This window comes from Apteryx rowi, unplaced genomic scaffold, assembly GCF_003343035.1.
Source record: "Apteryx rowi isolate R43461 unplaced genomic scaffold, aptRow1 scaffold_128, whole genome shotgun sequence".
Classification (NCBI taxonomy): Eukaryota; Metazoa; Chordata; class Aves; order Apterygiformes; family Apterygidae; genus Apteryx; species Apteryx rowi.
In genome coordinates, this window is record NW_020447508.1 from 267,015 (window position 1) to 290,239 (window position 23,225).

The 23,225-nt window shown below is 42.6% G+C and overlaps 1 protein-coding gene across 2 annotated transcripts in view; it reads right to left on the bottom strand.

Moving 5' to 3' along the window:
• Positions 1-22,937, bottom strand: part of PCSK2 (proprotein convertase subtilisin/kexin type 2) — a 117,113-nt gene extending 94,176 nt beyond the window's left edge. The window contains exons 1-2 of one of the 2 annotated variants that reach the window (XM_026055946.1): positions 22,680-22,937; positions 1,916-2,026 (exon numbers count right to left, since the gene is read on the bottom strand). In XM_026055946.1, the coding sequence (XP_025911731.1) occupies positions 1,916-2,026; positions 22,680-22,865 (297 nt within the window). In that variant the 5' untranslated portion in view covers positions 22,866-22,937. The remainder of the gene's footprint in view (positions 1-1,915; positions 2,027-22,679) is intronic. The other variant, XM_026055947.1, reaches the window with a different exon arrangement.
• Positions 22,938-23,225: the final 288 nt, after the last annotated feature.

Genomic DNA, 23,225 nt, shown 5'->3' on the forward strand with positions numbered 1-23,225 from the left:
GACTACAAAAGAGAACATCTCTGAAAGAGAAGGTAGATTCATTTAAGCTGCCCATAACAGCTTTTTGTCACAGTAAGCACTAAGTCTAGAGACAGCCAGTGCAAGAACCAGGCTGGAATTAGTACTGGAGTGCTCAGCTATGAGGTTGCACTGAGAACCTGTGGGCTCAGAAATGCTTGTAAGTTTTTCAGAGGTTTACTGAAATATTTGTTTCCAGTACAGAGGCACTCATTACAATGACCACATTCAATCACTGGTTTGCAAACTACTTGCTTAACTATATACTTCTCCTGAAATAAGTTGGGTGTTTTAGGGAAATGAAAGACCTCTTTTGGGACAATTGCTTGGTATGCACTAATTGTAGATGGTTTCTGAAAGGTGTTACTTTCCGATATCCACCTGGCAAACAAAGCAGAGGAAGTTTGGAAATTTCTACTCAAGGTGGGTTAAATAGGCCTCTTCCTCATAGCCCCTTACCTCTAAGTGGTACCAGTTTAAAAAAAAAAAAAAAAAAAGTGGGCCAGGAGGAGGTAGCCTCAAGCATTGAAAGACATACTGCCAAGCTGAATGACTTCACGAAGACATCTGCAACAGCCCCAGGGAACTTGACCTCACTCAGCTCTCACCATCTCAGGATTAGGTGATAGAGGCAGGCAACACCTGGGAGCTGTGTGATTCATTCACATAGCTCCTAGCCACTGGAGAGACTGGCCATGCTGCAGCAAATGGCCATGCATCCCAGTAGACCTGGGCCCAGAACCACTTGAAACTTCTTCAAAAGCAGGAAAATTAACCTGGGAATTCATCAGCCCTCGTTTCCTCTGGTGTCGCAACAACAGTTACAATCTTATTTAACCTATTTTTTTCCTTCCTGCTCTTTTTTTTCATAGGTGTTCCAATAGCTTATGATATCTGATACTAAAACTCTGGCTGGAATAAAATTGTTCCTCTCCTTTCTTTGTGAGCCTCAGTGAACAAGTGCTAATGAAATATGCATAATGAAACATAGGTGTTTGATTATTTTTTTCCTTTATTGTTTCGGAGTATACTTACAAAACTCATGGATCTAGTTATGATCTCTTTTCCTCACCAGYGCAGAGAGCTTAAAGCCTGATGAAGGATTAACAAATAATCCATTTGCTCTCATGATATCATTCCCTAAGCTTATTTACTTTCTTTGGGCAGAAAATACACTTTTTGTGCAATCTGGCTCCACTCCAGCTCAGTATAAGTCTGCTGTAACAACTCTGAAGAAAGAAGAATTTGCCAGTTCCAGCTCACAGCCTTCTGCACAAAGGGCCTTTCCCTACTGTCTGAGGGGTTTATGCTTCTGAAAAGCAAACACACCATTTGCAGACTGAGCTTCTGAAAAGAAAACTGAAGTTTGACAGACTTAGCAGGCAACTGCTTCTGCTAAGGCTTGTGTTTAAGAAGGGAGACCAGGTGGCTGCATCAGCATGGAGTGCTTCAGGCCTTGTCCCCAGCACACACCCTCATAACATCCAGGGTGGGCACCATTACCTGACAAGTCCCAGTGTGACAGCAAAGGAAAAGCCAAAGTTCATGCCACTGGGTACTCCAGGCTGGATGATCCAGGGACCAGCAGAACAGGGGACTGTGGGACATACCCCTGACAGCCCTGCCCCACAGCATGGAGGTAGCTACAGAGCACACTGAGATGTTTTGCAGACTATGGCATTGCTTAGTGCTATGAGGGGGAGGCTAAATATCAGACAGTGTAAGAGTATTTGTTGTAGTAAAATCAGAAAAAAGCTGAGGCTGTTTGGTGGTGTGTGCATATAGCAGTCACCAAACTTAAACATCACATAGCAATAACTACAGACTTGATCATCATCTTGATCGCACAAACAGTCCATGTTATAAAAAAAACGATAGATGCAAATAATGGTGAAACACTTACCCTGGAATCCTTTTCCAGACGAAGCTTGCGCTGAAGATTGCGTCTTCTTCTGGCCTTAGCAATGCCATTGTGATAAAAGAAGTACCCAGTATCTAGAAAAGGGAGCTGAGGAAGAGAGAGAGAAAATAAATCATGGAGCTATTGGTTACTAAGAAAGATGACATGGAAAACTTTTAGCTGTGAAGTGTCAGGAGTCTATGAGCACACTTGAAGACTTACCCCAAAATGCCCAAAACACTTTTGAGAATATTACTTCTAAGTTACTTTTGAAAAAAGTGCCCAGTAACTTTCAAGTTATTTGCTACAGGTTTACAATGTGTTACTTCACTTGTAAACACTTGGTACCATTTCCACCTTATGTTTAAGGTCAACAGCGCCAATATTTCTGTAGGGATTCCCAAATTGCATCAGGATTATTTCCTACTTCCTGAAAAAGCCAGAAGAAAAGAATAAAATGAACTGCAAATGATTTAAAACTACCACAAGACATCCTTCAGCAATAAGGCATTACACAAATGCTTTTCCAAGCCATCATAATGCACCCAAGATGATGCCATAAGCAGTAAGGCAGAAAGCAGAGCAATTTCTATTCTCTGAAAAATATGGTATTTGGAATTCCTTCCGAACATCAAAAAAATGAAACATATGCAGAATATTAAGAAAACAGACAACCCCATAGTGTCAGAATAGTAAGAGTCTTGTACCAATTTACTGTCTAAGACATTTAGATAGCAAGCAAACACCTCCCAAGGGCTTTCCAGCACTGCCTAAGGCAGGTGCCTGGGAGGGGGGGGGGGACGCAGGGGGAGAATGCACCTCCTTTATTTCCAGCTGAGATTCCAATTTATTTCCAGTGAGATTCCAGTTTATTGTTCAAATCTAATCAAGTAACTGTGTATTTTTAAGCTAAGGTCTTCTTTGTAGAAGTTGAAAGAAATAAGTGCTTCTTGAGAAGTTATATGTTAATGCTGTGACATTTCAATTGCAGAGTTTAGACTAGCTTGCACATAAAATGATTACTTAAAGGAGATATTCCAAAACAGCCATGAGGGCTCTCTTTCTCCTCTCTTTTTATGTCTGTTCTAAAATTATCATGATGGTTATATTTCATGACAACTTTAACCTCATAGTAGGACCTCAAAATTCTAGACTGAAAAACTGTGAGAGAAGTCTAGTCTGAAAATTAACTGTAAAAAGCTGGAATGAATAATGGTAGCAGAATCTTGCTGTCCATGAATAAAACACCTTCTATTTCTATATACTGGTATAAACAGATCACAAACATAATTGCCCTTCTAAGAAATTATCTCCTATTAAATCTATCATTACATCTGGTGTTGTTCTGCAAATATATTTTGGTATATGGAATTGTGTGGCAATGGAAATTTCACTTGCACAGCAAATTTCAGAAGATTAAATGTGGTCATATGCCAAAAATAACTAAGTGGGTTTTCTGCTGCAAAGTCATTTTTATTTTGTTAATTGAAAAATTTAATTTCAATAAAATCAAAGCACTGAAGTTTTAGTTTTTAAAACTTCACTGGGTATGATACAAAATGCATTAATGCAAAGTAACTTAAAAAAAATCAACACCTTCTGTTCTGATAGAAGACCTCCTTTTAAGTATATATATAAAAGCTTAAGGAGATTTAATCAAAATCATTGTGGTCCCTTGGAGCTGATTAGTGGGGTTGTCTGGCAAGCTCTTATCAGAATATTTTGCATCAGCTCCATATACATGTAAAAAACCACAACAGCTCAGCAAGAAGAAATGAGACTACCAAAAGCTAATGGCAATGGCCACAGAAGTCTCCTACACTACACACCCACCCTCAGAGCCACTGCTCTTAAGGCCAAAATTCTGTCTGTTTTTATGTCTTTTTTAAAAATCAGATTATGTTTTATCTTTAAAAAAGTCTAAACTTGACACCTTTACCAGATGGGTAACAAGGTATTCTCCTAATGCAGATTTTATCACTAGGTCTGGCTCTCCAGGAAATGGCCCCTTTCCCCCCCAATGTAGGATATATCACTCTAAGCCTCAAAAATACGCAGGAAAAAACCTAAGTAACGAGCTCAGTTACAGTTTGAAATAGGTGTGACCACACTAACCATAACAATTCATTGCAAGGCTGTGGTCTAATTTTTCCCTCTAATTTCCCCAATAAAACCAGGCTATCTTCYTTCTTTTTATTTCAGAATCAGCCACCCAAATCAATTCTAGTCAAATACTGATGTTCTTCCATTAAGGAAGACTCCCAGCAATTTTGAAGACATCTGGAAATACATAACATGTGCTTGGTGTTCATTTTCTGTGTGTGGTTAGTTTCTAGTGCCAACTGGAATGAAGAAATGTATGGTACAGCAAACTTAATAGGCAAGCACCAGCGTCTGATCATGTCCAACCATAAGTGAAAGCAGTTACATCTAGTCCAGCAACAGAGAAGAACAGATTCGTGGACAAAACCATGAATAAGCTTTATTCTTATCACTCAGACTAATACCAGCCTTTCCACGGACTTCCCAGTGATCTTTGAGGAACACAGATGTTTTACAGCCTGTACAGGTTTTGCACCCCCTCAATGCAGTCTTTGGGGGATAAGCTGGAGAGGAGGCTAAGTGAGAAGATCACCTTACGATAGGACATGATCAGTCACTATGAATTGTGACTAGGAGCAGAAACAAAGCAGGAGTCTAAACTCTTCAGTAAACCCTTAAAATTAGTTAATGTGCACAAAGGAGAAGTCAGGCACCAAAGAAAAGGCCAAAACCACCACATGCTTTGATGAGGATTTTGTAATGAAATCCAAGAATACCACATGCAACCACTGAAGTGCTCCATTTCTGATGAACTCCTGTTACTGAGTCAGTAACTCCTCTGCAGCAAGCAAGCCCCAGCACCCAGGTAGCTAACAAGAGAATTTACATTCCCACTATTAGCTTCTCTGGGAGGTCTACTCTGATTTGGAGCTCTGCGCAGCAGAGTAAACATTGCACGTCGTGAGGTGAAATGAAGACAAAAGGGCTCGTGTACACTACAAACCCCAAAGACTCACCAGCAGCAGCTACTCCATAACACCCTCATGGTAAAGCTGGAGCTATATTAAGTAAAATTCCTAGGGCCGCAGCAGGCTCTGCACATAACATGGAGGAACAAGACACAGCTTTGTGGCTCAGATTTGTTGTGCAAGAGAGGAACGAAGCTTCCTGTTCTCAAAGAAAAGTCAGCAATTATGTAAGATAACAAATTACTGGAAAGCACTTGAATATTGAAGTGAGGAGGACTATTTAGACTTAGAAAAGGGTCTCCTCTTGCCTTGGTGTACAAATATGGCACAATGCAATGTATCAAAGTAGGACTGCCAGAGAATCTCAGGAATTATCAGCACTTCATTACTTGTAATATTTATATAAAATTACTGGTGAAAAAAAATATACAGGTGAAAACAGAATCACAAATAAAACACAGCAAGGGGAGCTAAAACCTTGCATCTCCACCCTTCTTCTCCCAGAAAGGCAGAGTTTTCTTCAGCTTTGCAGCGTCTTGGGGATTTTTAACAATACCATCTAATGCAAAGATGAAACCATGCTTAACCTCCTTCCTGAAAAGGATGCAGACCTGAAAATAACTTTTAAAAATTCAGTGTTCAACTAGATGGAGGAAAGAAAAACCTCTTTCAATGGAAGGGGCTTATCTAGTAGAGGAAGTGGCTAGGATGTACCATTCGGTAAGGAAGGAAGCAGGAATGCTTCACATTTCAATGTTTTAGCACGTTTGTGACTCTGAGATATCTTGGTTTTTCTTAGGCTATTAATCCAACAGAGAAGTCCAGCAGCAATAATTATTGAAATGAAAATAAGTTATTTGTGGTTCCTAGCCTTCCTGCACTCTCCTTCTCACATCTGGCAATCTTTTGACACTTTTTGGTAACAGAGTTGATGATTTACTTCTGAGACTCCCTGTTCCCTGAGGAAGAAAAGAGAGGAGAGAATTCACTCTGTGCTGCCATAAACACAACCCATGGAAAAAGGACTGTAAATAGGCAGCTGCAACTCTTTCCTGCCATACATTACTTCTGGACAGTCATTCCACTAAATCACTACTCCCGATGCTGGCTCATTGAAAGGAATGAGGGGGAAAAAAGGCAGTCCACTCCCAAGCCCTCAAATGCCAATCTGCTCCAAGAAGGGAAAGGCAGACATAATGTAGCCCACTCCTCACCAGCCCCTAATCTAGGATTGGGCAGCAAACCCAGGGTTCCCCTGGAGCTGATGACCCCCACCCCATTTTGTCCACTTGGCAGAGAAAGTCAAGCTGTAGTCCTTATTCAGTCTTCACTTGGACAATATGCACACTGACATCAGATGTRGTTTTGCCCATCTAAAAAGACATCAAGTTCAGCTGCACAGCAGTGCAAGGGTTTTTTGGTTTTTTGTTTTGTTTAAAAAATAGCCACAAAGAGACTAAATTCAGACCATGTTCCATATCCTAAAATAGTAGCACTGGGGCCACCATGGGCAGAGCTAACACTGACAATAGAACTGCAAAAGCATCAGTGTGATTTGACCAGAAGATYGTATCAGTAGCAAATATAACAGGAAGCAGCAATGATTGCTTAAAAAAAAAAAATTGCCTAATACAGCTGCTGTGGGATCAGTATTTTGCCCGGGAATCAGTGAGAGGTCAAGCATTCACAGCTTGTCACTACTTTTAAGACGTGGCTAAAGCAGATACAATACAGAAACAAAGAGGGGCCTTGGTTCCCAGACTTATCCTTAACATCAAATTTTAGTGATTTGCTCCAGGGCTCTATCCATTCTATATAAATCTCACAGGCAAATTATGATGCACACAGAAAGCTAAGAACAGACTGAACAAATCTCTCCTCTTTTCAAGGGATTGATCTCTGCCTCATCTTTGCACACAGCCTTTCCCACTGCATCATGTAACACAGCATCCCCATAGTGCATTGCTAGTTTGTGTGCCATTTCCATTACTCTAGAAACAGCTTACTTGAATCTACAGTTAGACTGCCTCTCCCAAGTTACCAGTGGAGACAACAGCCTGCAACAACTTACTTTTGAGCAAAACAATTTTAAGATACAACCAAAGGGTGATTTATTGCAGTTACCCCAGGGTCACATTCTCTGATCTTCACTGGAATCAGCATGAAGAGTTCAGACAAGGAATGAGATTCACAGAAAGCCCGCATCCAGCCAGGCTGATGAAGAGCTTCCTCAAGACTCTTCATCTGCCCTAGCATGAGCCCCACCAGGCAGGTGGGGTCCAAGCAAACACTGGTGCTAAAGAAATCCTTTGTCTGCACTGAGGAACAGCAAAGAACAAACACCACAAAAGCTACATACCAACACCAAACACCTCTCCTCCACAGAGCCCAAGCAGACCTTCTGACTTTAAAAGGGTCCCTAAACCTGCACAGGTGAGCTCTCTCATCCCATTACTGCTCACTAATTACACCAACAGAAAATACAATCTAAACCTGGCAAGAGCAAATGTGTTCAGGGCCTCCACAGGCCCCACTTCCTCAGCTGCATTACAGCTGAAGCACAACAAAGTGCCTCACGGCAGGAATTACAAACCTTTTAGAAACCTTTTCATCCCAGTTCCACCAAATGCACTGAGGATGCTTATAAATATTCAATATGAATTTTTAAACTCTCTTTCTCTCATTTTCCTTCACCCCAATTAGCATTAGAAATCATTTTACTTTTAAACACACTGATGGGAGCCAAGTTTGAAGTCAAAGGCACTCAATATGGCAATGAGGGCCACACAAAAATACAGACAGCTCAAAATGCAGGCAGCCTTAGGCACAGAAATAACGCAGAACAAAGCGYCAACAAGAAAGGATTAATTCAAACATTGGTAGAGAAATGCAAAATAGCACAGAGGACTAAAGCCATGCCAGAGCTCGCCCAACATGAAATCCAGCCCAGTGTCCCCACAGGGCCCCAGGACAGGATTTCATGCTTTCTCATTAGTTTGCTATARTTACTCAGAAGACTCAGCATGGATCTCAGGTGGAGCTAGGGATCCACCCAAACTCCATACAGCCTTGAAGACTCCAGCAATCAGACCCAGGTCTCGGAGTTATGAATCTTCCCAGCCCCTTTCATATGGTACCTGTGTGCTATTTAGCTGCTTCCATCAAAGCATTAATGAGGCCTAATTTTGCTTATGTTGGCAAATCTGACAGGTGGAGGTGCTAGCCATAGCTTCAACACTTCCAAAATGTTAAGCTCATATTAAAATAACCATAATAGAAAAGATGATTCCTGTGATATCAACTGATTAACACATAGTACAATTTTTTTCCTACAGAAAAATTCAGAAATGGCTGGCTTAGTTACTTACATATGTTTTCCGCTTTGTTTCATATGCATCCAACYACCCCTCAGGTGAAACAGCTATAGGCACTAATAAGAAAGGATTGTGACTTCTTGGTTTACAGATCATTGATCTGTTCTTCCTTTTTTCCAGAAATCAATGGAAATACTGCAATACACATGGTAACAAGGATATCTGCTATTGTTATTTAGGATACTGGTTATCCTGTGACAACACGGCAACCTTGCTTAAAATTGTAGTAAGTCTTTCTCAAGCCGACAGAAATATTCCCGTAGTCTCCAATGGTTTCTGAAAGGTCCTCCCCACTCTGCCTGGTGAATTATCTTTCGCTCAGGAAAAAATGAAAAATAGAGGCAGATGTGGTATCCAAAGACTCGGCAGAATATATGCCTTTGGATTTTATTTTATAACAACCTTTTCTCTATTGTCCGTATTGCATGCAGCAAACACAGCAAGAAGGCTAAACAGATTTCCCCATAGGTGGATATCAGGGGTTTAATAAATGCAGGGAAGTAAGTGGAAAAAATGGAACCAGTTCCGGGCTGCTGTTACACTTGCATGTTCAGTCTGTTGTCCATGTGGAATTCACCTGAGTCCCCCACACAGTTCACAGCAAAAAAGAAGCATTTTCAGAGCATGATTCATCTGGCCCATTTTAGGTGGCCATGTTAAAATGAGCTGAACTGAGCACCAGGAGTTCCTCTTTTGTTCCAGAGATTGGAAGGAGTGCAATTGTCTACTTTCAGGTAGATAAATTCTGATCTTAAAAGCCTAATTCTCATCAGTTTTGTTCTTGCATTATCACACACAGTGCTGCCAAGAGCTTAGAAAACACTGCCCCACTGATTTGGTTTCAGATTTGCAATATTTGGAATTTGGTTTGCAGTTCAATGAATCATGGAGGTTTAATGTTTTTACTGTATTTACATTGCCATTAAGTTTGTCGCTGAAGAGCTTCATCCTGCAAGCATGCAACAACGGTTTAAGTCATCAGTGATAAGGATGTGGATTTGCTGTTAATTTTATCAGTGAATTAAAGAAGACATTTAAGGCCTTTAAGAGAGTTATTCTAGTTTATGTGAACGGACTTTTTTCAAGCTTTTGAAAGAGTTATTCCAGTTTATATAAACGGATCTGTGCATTTTAGGGAGTTTTATCCATTACTCCCAAGTAACTGTAAAACACATGATTGATTCTATCATGTGTGTTGCTGAATCCAGCCACAGAAGGATACTTTTTATATTTGAAGAAGAGGACTATGCTCTTGCTCATATGCTAGCGCTAGCATTGCACTGTTTAGTTTGATCCAGACTCACCATCTGGAGTTGGTAATTGTTACTGTTTGGCTGAGAGCCTGAAGTGAAAACTTAGCAATAACCATTATGTCCTTATACRTGGATGATGAGAGTCCTGCAAGAAGAAGAGCACCTCAGCCAAACCCTAGGCACTGGGAGGAATTATGGAGCTCAGCATCCAGAAAAGTCATTGTGAGCATCTAACAGTTGTGTTGTCATTTTTAGCAGCAACATATGGCCACTGGGAAAATGAGACACAGCCTCCTCCAGTCATTCAACCAAGTGGCTCCATAACAACCACATACAACAGATAAACATACTCATTATTTAGATTAATAAAGTAAATATGATTCCACCAAAAGTTGAAATCAACTCAATTTTCTTAAAACAGATGTCAGTAACACAAAAAGAAATTTTTTACAACTTGGGAGCATTTTACTTATCCTGTTTAAAAAAATGAAAAGGAAGAAATTAGACTCCAGCCATTCTTTAGGGGCACAGTTCTTTACTTGCTCATGCTAGTCATAATTTCATGGAATTACTCCTTAACTATGTAGTGTAAATTAGATCACAGCCAGAAAACTGTACAGAATTTGACCCAGCTTACTAACTGAAGTTCAATCAGCCGGTGACACTTAATGTTTTAAGCATAAAATAAAAAAAGGATGGTACCCCAAAAGTGTTTGGCCAGTTCTACATTTTATGACCAAAGGCCAACAACACTTGCACTATTCATGCTTGCCTCCTACAACGGGGCAACAGGGCTCCTCTGGGGACTCTGCCACTGACTCAAGGCTCTTTTGTGTTTTCAAAACATCTCCCAGGACAGTAACATTCTGCAAGAGTTTTCACTCATCAAACATCCTTCCAGTTGAGATCATTCTACCCATGACCACTTCATTTGCTCCTTCCCTCTCTCTTGTTGCTTCACATGGTAGCACTCTGCTGTAGGACAGAGCCAGGACTAAGCCTCACGGAACAAGTTTCAGCGGTACCTTAAATAGTCCTTGCAGCTTAGCCTTGGCCAATGCTCCAAGGGCCTGTTTTTCAGAGATGCTGAGGAATCCCTGTTCCTGCTGACATCAGGAGAATTTCAGGCAATTACAGCTATAATATTTTTCAGTTGTCTTGCAAGTAATGTGGCATAGTCTAATAAGTACTTGTTTACTTACCTCATTTATTGATAGGATTCATTTAATTAATGTTTGCACAACACTATTGAAATGATAAAATGCCAAGTGATATCATCAACATATATTTATGTGTATACATACACATGTAATATATATGCATGTAATCAGGTACCTCTTTAGCAACAGATATTTGGTAAATATTTAAATAAGTTTAAATAATACACGATGGAAATCCCTTATTTATATAAGCACATCTGCCTTAGGGAAAACTCATAGTATAAATTTAAGAAATAGTTTGATTTAATTATATTCTGCAAATTTAAGTGGTATTTCTAGCTAAGTTGGATCAATACTGCTGACAACAATTAGCAAAACTGACAAAGGCCAGTTTATCTCAGYCCTGATCTACATCTCATCTCTCCTTTTAAGCATGTAACCAAACAGTTTGACTACTATAGTCACACTMGAACCTGCTGCCACATTAGTTCTATAAAATATTGAAATAAAAGTAGTTTTGTGTTTTTAAAACATAGTGTTAAGATATAGTGTGCCCCTGCTGAAAATTACTGGTACTTACATCTCAGAGACGGAGAGGAGACAAGATGTGCCTGCCCACTGACACCCTGAATTTCAGCAGAGCACTTCAGCATCATTTTTTAATCTAATTTCATGTAGCAATGTGTATAGGACACAAACATACGTACAAGGACTCAGCTAATGTAGCACCTGAAGACTAAGTCATGAGCTCAGACGTTAATGAAGTAGTGCTATAAATGCAGCTAAGACCAAAATTAGCTGGTTACTGGCAAGAGCTACTAAAGAAAGCACACAAAATGTGAACTGCACTAATGCAAAGATGCTAGCCTTTAATCAACACCTAAGGAAGATTTGTAGCTCTCTTTCTATTCAAAACCTTTATTCTTTTCTTTTTTCTCCATGTCTGTTTAATACTAGGCTGCCAAGCAATAACAGACTGAAAGAGCTTCACATGGAGGTTTCTGGTGCTAGACCACACTGAACAAGTCTTCCAGTTCCCAGAGAAACAGTCAGCTCCTGGGCAAGAATATGTGCTTTACAGGGTGAGGAAGGGAAGCGGATGGGCAATAATTAAGAAACAAAACTGWGATGTTAAATTACAGGGTGGGGGCTCACTATTGCTTTTTTTTTTTTTTTAACTTAAGGTAACAGGCTTGAAAAGAGCAGAGGAAGGAAGCTCCAAGAAAAGCACTTTCAGTGGAGCCAGGGAAAAAAAAGAAGTTTTGGGGCAGCGCTGTTTTCCTTCTTCTTGTAAAGTTGCTTGACTACATCAGGAGAAAGTTGCAGACATTAGTCACCACTGCTACAAGACCATGTCAGAAACAAATTCTTCCATTATTTGCACCATGGTGACCTGGAGACAATTCATCTCAGCTCCAGTGTACAACAATATGACAGCGACTTCACAAGAGAGGGTAACTGCTCTGCGTGGCTTCGAGAGCTCCATATTAGAGGGAACAAAAAGGATGAACCAGTTCTGCCTTGGTGTTAGCAAAAATGATGAGAAAAGAAAGAAAACAGCACTATCTGCCGTTTCCCTTTCTCCCAGACCCTACTTCATTGACCTTTCAGGCAGCTGTGAAATAAGTCTCTTTATTGTTTGTTACTACCAATTAATAAATGACAGCAGTTTATTGCCAGCAGAAATTGTAGTCCATCTAGCATGTGTTGATATGTTGTCTTTTATTACATCAGTCAGGCAAGGCAAAGGTAGGTTTTTATTTAGTCACTTAGTGTATTTCAGCCTTTAGAGCCTGGAATACTGGTCTCTGTACCAAGGTATGACATGTTTAACATGAATAAAATATATTTAGTTACAAGAGAAAGAGTGGAATTTTCAAGATTGAAATTGAGTATTTTAACCGCATCAGAAGAAAGAGAGAAAAAATGCATATGTTGTTTTATCTGCATTTTATTCTGCATTATATCTAAATTGTATGAGAAGTTGAATGGTTTTACAGTTAAAAGAAAAAAAGTACATTTGCCTGTGAAGTTTTAAAAGGCAATGTAAAAATGAATAGACTGGAATGCTGCACAGGCCAAACTTCCAATGATGTTCAGATCCACAACTGTCATTCCACCCAGGTTAACAACCAGTTTTTCCAAACCTGAAAACTACATTCACGTTCTGATTTTTGATACTTCTTCACCCAAACTCAGAATTGACAATTGTGCATGAGCGTTGGTTCAGAGTCCCTCCTAAATCACTACATTTGGCTGATGCACATTTCTAAAGTTAACTGATACAGAGAAACATGAGGTCCCTGGGGGACTGATAGGAATTCACCAGTCATAGCTAAAAGCCTTAAGCAGAGGTTTCTACTGCACTTGGCATTGCATAAATAAGTGAGAAAAAACAGTGTTCACCCAGAGAGCTGATTTCAGAGTCACACCCCTTTGTTTCACATGTGTTTTATAGAGGACAAATGGGCAGAAAGGTGGATCCTCCATCATCTGCAGAGCAGAGGCTATACCCCATTTCTTTAACTACTCGTACAAGGAAGAGATCCCCCTGTTTAGCTCTAGTTTGATATCAATACCCTTCTAGTAATACTGCCAGTGTCTCCTCTTAATATTAAGTATATATTTGTTATGTTTCGGGTTTCCATGTTTTGGTTCTATACTCTAGCAGAAAGCAGGTCTGACATAATATTTCCCTTTTACTCATCAGGTAAGCAAATAATCTAGTTCAGTCATGAGTATCTGGAACACACTTTTGCTGACTGGTTTGATGTAAACACTGAGGTCACTCTTTCCATTCGCTTTATGTGGACAGAGAAGTTAAGAATGTAACATTTACACAGAAGTTTTGTTTGAGGTGTTAGATAATACATGGCAAAGAACATTATGTCCCAGTTCACTTCTTGAGTGAGTAAACTAGAGACCTCACTACCAAGTTCATATGTTTATAGTTCCTGTGTATGAATGGCAAGCCTGGGCTAGTTTGCAATTCCCTGGTTCAGGTGCAGGCCCTCAACACTTGCCGAACACATCCAACATTCCCCTGAGTTTGACTTTCAAGCTACTGTCATAACTCCATGACCAAACAGGATTTCACGCTGGCTGACAAACTGCGTGCGGTGGCCACACAGCATTTCATGCAACCCACCACCAGTGCAGCTCTCTCTGGGACAGCTATCGCAAAGCACAGCCCGCGATCACCGAGCTGAAATAAAATCCCCATTCAGTAGTACAGGGTTAGCTTTTTCAATAAACTTAGCAGGGTTAAATGCAGAACTCCCACCAATTTACAACAAAAGCAATACACCAGTTTCCTTCAGGTTATTTAGGAAAATCCTGCCCTTGGCAGTCAGGCAGTTCAGCTTCCTCCCACTAGAGGCCAGCGAGAGATGGAAGCGCTGGGCTGCTCGCTGCAGTATTTATAGTCACCACGCAGCCAGCATCCTGTAGGGACTTGACCCATTTAATTAAGGATTTGCGAAAGTTCAAATAAAAAGAAAAAACGAACAGGGTTTTCTGATGACGACAAGAGCACTATAGGACAAGGTAAATTTTAGATGCATAAAACACAGCACGGTGTTTTTGACCACATTTCTCACAGATATTAGCCATACATATGACAGACTGGAACTGCACAAGAGGGTTTCCTAAGTATAATATTTTAATTAGAGCTGGCAGAATTTATCATTTATTTTATCATTTGGGCTTGACTTCCACCTCACAGAATTATCCATAAGCATGGATATTTCTCTGGACTTACTAGTTGAAACTATCTACCAAATAAATTCTACATGGATTTCAGGAATTACTTTGCAAGTGCTTTATTACAAGCATTTGAAACCTGAGTTGCATGGATTAACCTTAATTGGAATAATTCTATAGATGGAAGAGGGAAAGAGTCACATTCAAACTTCTACTTAGCTACACTTTAAAGTATTACCAGTATAACTATTCTAGGAAGAGTCTGATGCTTTTTTTTGTCAGCATGGTTATACAGATAAAGCTCTAGTTTAGATGAAATTTCTGCTAATATCGCTCTGACCTGGAATTAGCTAAACATATTAGCACTCCTACACTGATAGTAACTGCACTGCAGTYGGTTTTTTTCCCCCATTTTAACTACATCAGTATAGTCACAGCAGTAAAAGTTTTCTAAGAGCGAGTAGGATGTTATATCTTATCACCTGTCATGTTTGTGAGAAGGATACAAGGTTATCTTCCACATTCACACACAAGTTGGTTCTTCTAAAAGGTAACAGAAATCCAAGCATCCCACGGTGCACCACAGTGCTTGTGAAGGAGCCAAGCCTAGCAGCATGGTCAGTCTCCAAGAGCATTTGCCTGCTAATAAATAAGTGCCAAGGATGCCACAGGTTTGGAGATGGAAGCACTTAACCTTAGAGCTGGGAGAGGACTGACAATTTATTTGTCTAGTGATTCAGACTGGATGTGAACTCCCAGCCTAGAAACAAAAGGCTCCACCTCTTTCACAGCAACTGAGACCATCTGGTTCTGGTTGTCACATGGCAATAGGATCTGTCCATCTGGCCTGATACCAAAAAGCAAGCTTCCTAAAGAGGGTACCATTACAGTTATTCTTCTGCTGCACAGGTCTGTAGCCTCAGGACGGGGGAGAAATTCAACTTTGATGTAGATAATAGCAATAGATAGCCATATTGTCTCTTAAAAACGGCCTTCAGACTGTCCTCAACACCTGAAAAACCTACCCAGAAGACAAACTACAAACAGGGTCCTAGACAGAGCCACAGCACGTGAGATCCCCAAAGTCCAAACACATACAGGCAGTTAATATATCCATATTTTGTTTATAGAGCTGAGAAATAAACTGGAAGTCATCTGCAAGCAGTTATCTGGGGAGAAGGAAGGAGGACTTGGGCTGACAGCAGGACTGTGTAGTCATAGGCAGTGATATCATACTACTGATCTTTCTTTATCTAGTGCTGTTATTAAAATAACACCCTTGACTAATAAATCCCATAGCACAGGTCTGAAACAACTAAGGAACTGGCAGACTTGAAGTGAAGGAAACAAAGCAAGAGATCTGTTTCACATCATACATTAATCCTGTCACTCCCAGTGCAAATCTTGAACCTTATTCGTGCAGCGCAGAAATCTCTGCATGCCATTATGATTCTTTTACATGGAGGCATACAAGGGAGAGGAACAAACTGGAGAACTGAAGTGACTGCATGCAACAGTTTAAAGGGATTTCACTAAAGGAGGAAAAGAAGTGTTACCAGGGTTAGGAAACACATGATAGGGCAACAGGCTATTTTCTGCCATAAAATATCAATAAGGAACTCCCTGTGGCTGCTCTGCAGATGGTTCCTCGCCCTCACAAGTACTCCTCATAGCAGGGGCTTTAGAAAACAACAAGCTGGGGGTCCACTGGCTTTTTCTGATTTCTGTGGTGGCACACCGTTCTGAGACTGCTGGCCAGGGAAGACCGGCTCCGGTCTGTTGGCATGGCCAGGAGGTGGGAGCTTTCTTGCTCCACCAGCTTCAGCGAGGTGAGGGAAGGAGCAGGCGACAGGAGACACCCCCAGCATTCCTGCTCTGAGCACTGATGCTCCTCAGCCCCTCAAACCCTGAGCTGCTTCTTGGAACAGAAAGCTGTCCCTGGTGCCTTCATACCACACCACAACAAGCTGTTGTTGGGCAGACTCGCAGGCTAGACCAGAGGACAGCAGACTAGGACACACCATGTGCAGTTCTGGTCTGCTGTGATCGCAGCTTCCTGGAAATGCCATTCACTTCTTTGTATATTTTCTTTATTTTTCTTCCTGACACTGGGAAAATTAATATCATTTAAATGAAAACAAATAACTGTGCATCCCTACTTGGACTTGCAGCATCAGAAAAAACAAGCAAAAAAAGGATTACTATCACTGCAGTACATTTCCTGGGTCTCTACCACGTGTTCAATTTTGCCAACATGTTGGAAGAGCTGTTGCAAAATGTAACATTATCCAGAGTACAAGCAATACAGAATAAATAAAATTATAAATGTCGGCAGCTTTATAAATAGCCAGGATTTTGTATCTTCATGTTTACCGAGCTGCAGCCCTAATTTTGTATCTTCATGTTTACTGAGCTACGGCCCAGTAAACAAAACAAAACCTATCTGTAAAGGTAAGGTTTAATGCGTGTGTTTTGCCAAGAAACAGAAATGCACTCTGTTTCAAAACAGTAATAGAGCAGTTACAGCAGGGATCTCTAGTAGAGGAGTCTGACCTTCTTGTTTTATATTCAAATAATGAATGCTATGAAAGTTGACAAGGTAATTATTTTAAACTTCAAACAGAACGCTCACCACCAACAAACACATTTGAGTCTCTAGTAAAGAAGGAGCTCTAGAGACATTGGTTTAGGGATGTACTTGAACCTGAGTTTTCCATTCTTCTTTATGTTGACAGCTTTACAGTTTTCACAGGCATAAGCAAGTATATTTAAGTAACAGCAGATTTTTTGTTCCGAGTTAGCCAGTCAAAGTGTTTGCTCCTGGGACTATTTCTGCATCCAAGGCAGAATGCAAAACAGATAAATGAAAACGCACCACTTTGAGAGAATAGATTCTTTTCACACTTCTCCCATCATACACGAGGCAAATTCTCAAATACCRCAGTGCAACTCTGATTTAATTCCACTAACGTCAATGGGATTTCTCTCGAGTGTAAATAGGAGCAAATGGGACTTCCCAGCCAGGACCTCGTGATACGCTGACTGGACTCCTGGTGTGGCAAACTGACAAGGAGCCCTCCAAACCCAGATGGCTGATCTCTCCGTCTCTCTTCAGTTACTTTCTTCCAGGGCTTTTCTGCAAAAGGAGCCATCCATCATCACCCAGCAGCATGCCTCACCAGCTGCAGGATCAAACTTTTCCTACTAGCTAATTGTTTTTTCCCCTAATTTGAACATATCAGCTCAGACTACCTCTTGGAAACTGAAGCATTCTCTTTTACGGCGATCCATTAAAATTTTGGTGGATATACAATCTGCATTTGTACGGAATTTACTTTTTCTTATCTTAGTAATACAAATTTGCAACAGTGAAATCTAGGAAATTAAAGCTTTTGGTTTTCTTACAAAAACATTGTACCTTCCATTTCCAAAGAGGTTTTTCTGTTTCCTTAATAGGGGATTACTTTGTGTGAACAAACATCCTTTCCTCTAGGCTAGCATAAAACACAGAGCTAATTAATTATTTAACGTGTTAGTGCGCGGAAACACTGCAGTCTGAGCTCAAGTCCCCAGACTCCAGCAGACCCACGCAGGGCGACCCAGGCTCTCAGCCGCCCCTGTGCATGGGATGCTCCTTTGCCGCAGTGTCTGCTCTGGGCTCGAGGCCCAGCTGCTCCCTCACGGCTGCCCTTGCCTAGCCAGAGCTAACGCTGGCACAAGCGCTCGTGTTAGCACTGTGTGTGAACGCACACAGGTGTGGTTCATTGCAAAGTAGGGAGCAGCACGTATGCACAAACTGGCTGGCACAAGAGACCAGCTAAGAGCCTGGCTAAGAATTCACCTTTCTTTCCTCTTCATCACTACACACAGCTAGAGCTGGCAGAAAAGTAACAAGAAGAGAGAGAGAGAGAGTTTGTGTGTGTCTCTGTGTGTGTGTGTGTGCGTGTGTGTATGTGTGTGTGTGTCTGTCTGTCTGTCTTTGTGTCAGTGTGCACATACACATACAAAAAAACACATACCCACAGCCAGCATTTCTTACTTGCCCAGAAGTGCAAGAGGGTCCCATCTGACCATCACAGTGCATTTTGGGTATGCAGAAACGTAGCCTGGCACCTTAAATATGAAGATAGGCAAGCACCTCTTCTCCAGATTTAGGGGCTGCTCTACAAAGGAAAGGTTTTGCAGGGCTTCAGTATCTGGATCTTGTGGATGAAATTTTCAGGGTCCCTGAAGCACATCCCTGAAAAGAGCTCCCAAAGCTGCAAACTCATTATTCTGCCTGCTGGTCTGCTTTCCGCTCTCTATCAACTCCTGACCCAGAAGTTCCAACCTAGATGCACAAAAGTGGGCTGTAACAGCAAGAAATTTGGCTTGTTTTTCTGTGAAGTTTTGCTTTTGATAAATCTGCATTTTGCAATGTAAAAAACACCAAACTCCCAGCGTTTCATCCAGAAATTCCTGGCCAGCTCCACAAAGCTTGGACCTCAACCAGCAGCCTCCTAAGCAAAAATGGGAAAAAGAAAAGAACTGCTGAGAGAGTTATCTTGTTTTTTGCAAGATTTGGAGGGAGAGCTAAGAGTTTTTGACAGATCAGGTGATATATCCAGGAAAAAAACACACAAGCTTTGAGACACATAAAATTCTCCATGTTTTAAAATCCTTGTCTGGTCCTTATTTTCAAATTTGAGGGCACTGAATGCCAATTATGTAACAGCCTCACCTCAGCACTACCAAAAGTGGAACATTCAGATATGATGTCATTTTGTAGATTGTATCAGCCTCTACGTTGTTGATGAAATGGAAACAGATGCATAAACTCCGATCTCCAATTAGCAGACCTTTCTGAGTGCTTCTTCCAATTCTCCTTTTTAGAAAGGAACTGCAAGGAAAGATGCCTAAATCAGGAAGCAGCACTTAAATATTGCTTTTTCAGCCTGCACTAAGAGATGTTTTCTGGTGGCAATCATGCCAGAAAGCAAATAAAAAGGGGGAAAAAAAGGTCCTTTAGTAGTTYTTTGGAGGCTGTATCATGATTCCTGAATCCTTGAAGTTGGTAAGACTAGCTATGTGAAGGAAAGAATGTGCTTTATGACAGTACCTGCTTCACAAGGAATATATAGAATCCATTTTGGCAGGTACAATGGATTGAAAAACTGCAAACTTTAAAGCATCAAAGAACAATTAGAGTAATAAGGAGAAGGTCTGAATTCAGTATAATTCACGGAAAGTCAGAGAAAAACTGGCCAGTGTTTTTGAGACTGTCTTATGTCAGGGTCCTAAATCTACACAAAGAAATCTATTTTCATGAGTGCAGAGCCCTTCTCAATCAATTCAATAAGCTCTGAATTTAAATCATGCATTTTTGCCCACCTGAAGTCTTGTAGCAATTTCAGAATGATGATAGGAAACCGGGCCAAAGAATCAATTAGAAAGACATCAAACTGCTCATAACATTAATCTTCAAAGCAATGTTTTCTCTTGTATTTCTGCAGAAATCTGTTGTTAAATAACTACAACATGCATTAGCTCAGAATTTATCTTTGTTATTATGAAAAGCCGTGTGCACTAAAAATATGTAATTTAAAAATCAGCTCCCATGAAAGGATGGTAAAATAGGTCTGTGATACAAAACAAGTGTAAAAGAAATCCCTCTCATATATATCGTAAATCCACACACACAAAAAAGCTGAATCTGCCTCTGTACTAAGGTTGGGAAAGTACTTACAGTAGGAATACCTGCACTGAAATAAAGGTGATTATTTTCAGAGGATAGCTCTACTCCAGTATGGGTAAGGGTATCAGAATTTGGTTTAAGTAAATAATTCATTCTATCGTCCAAAAAGCATGTGACAGCATATCTACACATGGTACTTTCCCTGGAGAGTTTAGCGCCAATAGGTCTGTTCTTTTACACATACATGTCCATGTTTAACTTCTTGCGTTGTTGTCACTGCCATGAAAGCTGAATCTGCAGACTGTAAGCTGAGACRCTAGACATGCCTCATGATAGCAAAACAGATTAGGAGACTCTTTAGTTCAGCAACACTGAAAAGACACCACAGTAGATGGCACAAGCTTTTACGAAGGCTAAACTATCGCCACGCAAGCCCTGWTACAGGTTTCCCCTGCAGAACGGAGATTGTTATCAGTCTCTAATGGATTATCTTCCGATAGAGGCAGCTAAATGCCAAACCTTCCAAACTTTTCCTGTTCCTTAAAATTACAGTCTTGCAGATAATAGCGGCTATCTTTTTCTTGCATTTGTGGGGGAGGGGTGGGAGGCTTTCTAGCTTTTCAGGGAGCAGGATGATGTAACCTAGAAACCTGCTGGSACAGCGTGAGCACGGTTCCGGAGCCCTGGCCACCATCTGCCCCCAGCCCATGAGCACATGGCACCAGGGCTCTGCTGGGCTTCGTTCCTAGAGAGATCCATGGCCACGGGGAACGCCCTCTGGTCGCATGTGTTGGAAAGCAGGTACTCTCCTCTTGCGCACCCAAGGGACTTCCCTCCAGCTCTCTGCTGACATGAGCCACAAGACTGATTTCCACAAAGAACCTGTATGTCTCCTAATGTACCTGAGCACCCTGGGGAGAGGCATGGTGGAGAGGAGAGGAACTAACACCCCAGAAAGCACCCTTCTTCATCCTGCAAAATCCCCTCTCTCCTTTCTCTTCCCCCGCCTGGGTCACAGGTTCATGTGAAAGCATCTAGCAAAGGTGAAAAGAAACAAAGGTCTGTGGAAGGATACCCTTCTCTGCTCCTGGGGCCTTCTCAGTCAGAGCCCCAGCATAGCAGGGAGAGAAAGCAGGCAGAAAAGAATAAAAAGGGAAAACTGTGGATCAAAGAGCCATATCTAAAGAGTTTCATATAACACGATCTCAATCCCACAATGGACCCCTTTCAAAGGGCATCAGCACCCAGTCCTGCCACTATCAGGACAAGACAGCCCAAAACAAAAGCAACATATCAGCAGCAGGGCTTGGCTGTGGTCAAAGAAACAACCATTTTGCCCTCATTTCTCTAATGAGCCCCCACTGGAGTTGACACAAGGCAGCCTGAGGAGGGGGGAGACTCACTTCATATGCTTTTTTCTAATTTGCTTTTTTTTCACTCATTCAAGGTCAGGGTGTGACTCCTGTTCACTTCCTTGGAAGCTGGATCAGGTTCTCATCGCATAACTATCGAGGACAGAAAAAAACCCAAACAAGCAACACATAGCAGCAGTGCTCACCCAGCTTGCTTTCCCTCCACGCTCCTCCAACCCGAGTGCTGCTCGGCCACTAAGACTGCCAGGAATTGTACAGACCAGGGCACTCCATTGGTCTCTCTCCTCCTGTCTTCACCTCAGATCTGACTGCATCCTAAAATATTTAGGGATCTAACTATTATTTGAATGGGAGAGATTTCCAGTGGAGCTGGGGTCCCCAGGAGCTGGGAAGAGACTCCCAACCACTGTGGCTACCTAAGATTTCCTGGGACTTCAGGACAGAAAACCGCCTCCACTGATAGTTCAGGTTTGCTAGCTTATATTAATTGGTGATACGCATGGATTGCTTATCACAGTTATTATCAAGCTTCTCTGGCCTGGGGATGCCCTGTTTTGCTGCGAAAATAGTAGGGAATATCAAGGAAGCTGCCAGCCTTGCAAACTTAGTGTCAAAACCCCTATGAAAACTCCCATTTCAATTATGTGCAAGCTTCTCCATGGAGATGCAGCTTTAATTATTTTCTAAGTGCTGGGGGCTCCGAGCAGCTCCAGTTTCAGCCATGCGCAGGCAGCTCTCGGGCGGACCCAGCCGCTCCTGCGCTCAGCGCCAGCCGCTGCTCCCGAGCCCCGCAGGATGGGAGCTCAGTCGGAGGATGTTTACATAGTAAGTCAAAAGGCACCGAGCTACCATGTGGGAAACTCCTCGCTTCGCAGTCCAAGAAAATCGCCCATCCGGGCCGCTGCTGAGCAGCGCTTGCAATGGCTCTTTGCACTGCTCCTCTCAAACGTGCGGCTCCTCGGGAAGAGGGGATTTAAGGCCAGGCAGCTCGGGCATCCCCGCTCCATCCCTCCTCCCCAGGTGAACTCACGGCAGGACCCGCGGCAGCGCGGCGGGAGGGGAGGGGGCCGCCCCCCGCCGCCCCCCGCCGCCGGGAGATACGCGGAGGGACGCAGCGCGCCCTCAGCCCAGCGGGAAGGGCAGCGCCGCCGCGCAGCTCCCAAACTTGCGCGGCCCGCCCCCGGCGGCGCCGCCGGCCCTGCGCGGGGGCTTACCTTGCGCACCCCGCCGAAGCCGTGCTCCGCCGCCACCCGCTCGGCCTCCGCCTGGTCCCCGCCGCGCAGCTCCACCAAGAAATGGTTGGTGTAGACGACTCCCCGGGCCGGGGCGCCGAGGAAGAGCAGGAGGAGGAGGAGGAGGAGGAGGAGGGCGCCCCGCAGCAGCGGCGGCCCCGCCGGCATGGCCCCGCGCTGCGTGCCCGCGGAGGCAGCCCGCCGCGCCGCGCGGAGGGCGCCGCGGGGAGGACGAAGCGGGGAACCGGCCAAAAAAGGGCGGAAGAAATTTTAAAAATTAAAAAATGATAATAAACCGCCGGAGGAAGGAGCGGCCGCGGCGCGGCGCGGAGAGGAGCAGGGCGGCGGGGACGGGCCGGGGCTGCCGGGGGCTGCTCCGGGGAGCTGGTGCGGGCGTGTGTGAGTGTGTGTGCGTGTGAGGGTGTGTGTGTGTGTGAAAGGGTGTGTGTGTGTGCGCGCTGCCAGATCTGCATTTTCAGCCCCTCCTCATCTCCACTTCAGCGGCGGCTGGAGGGAAAGCACCAGGCG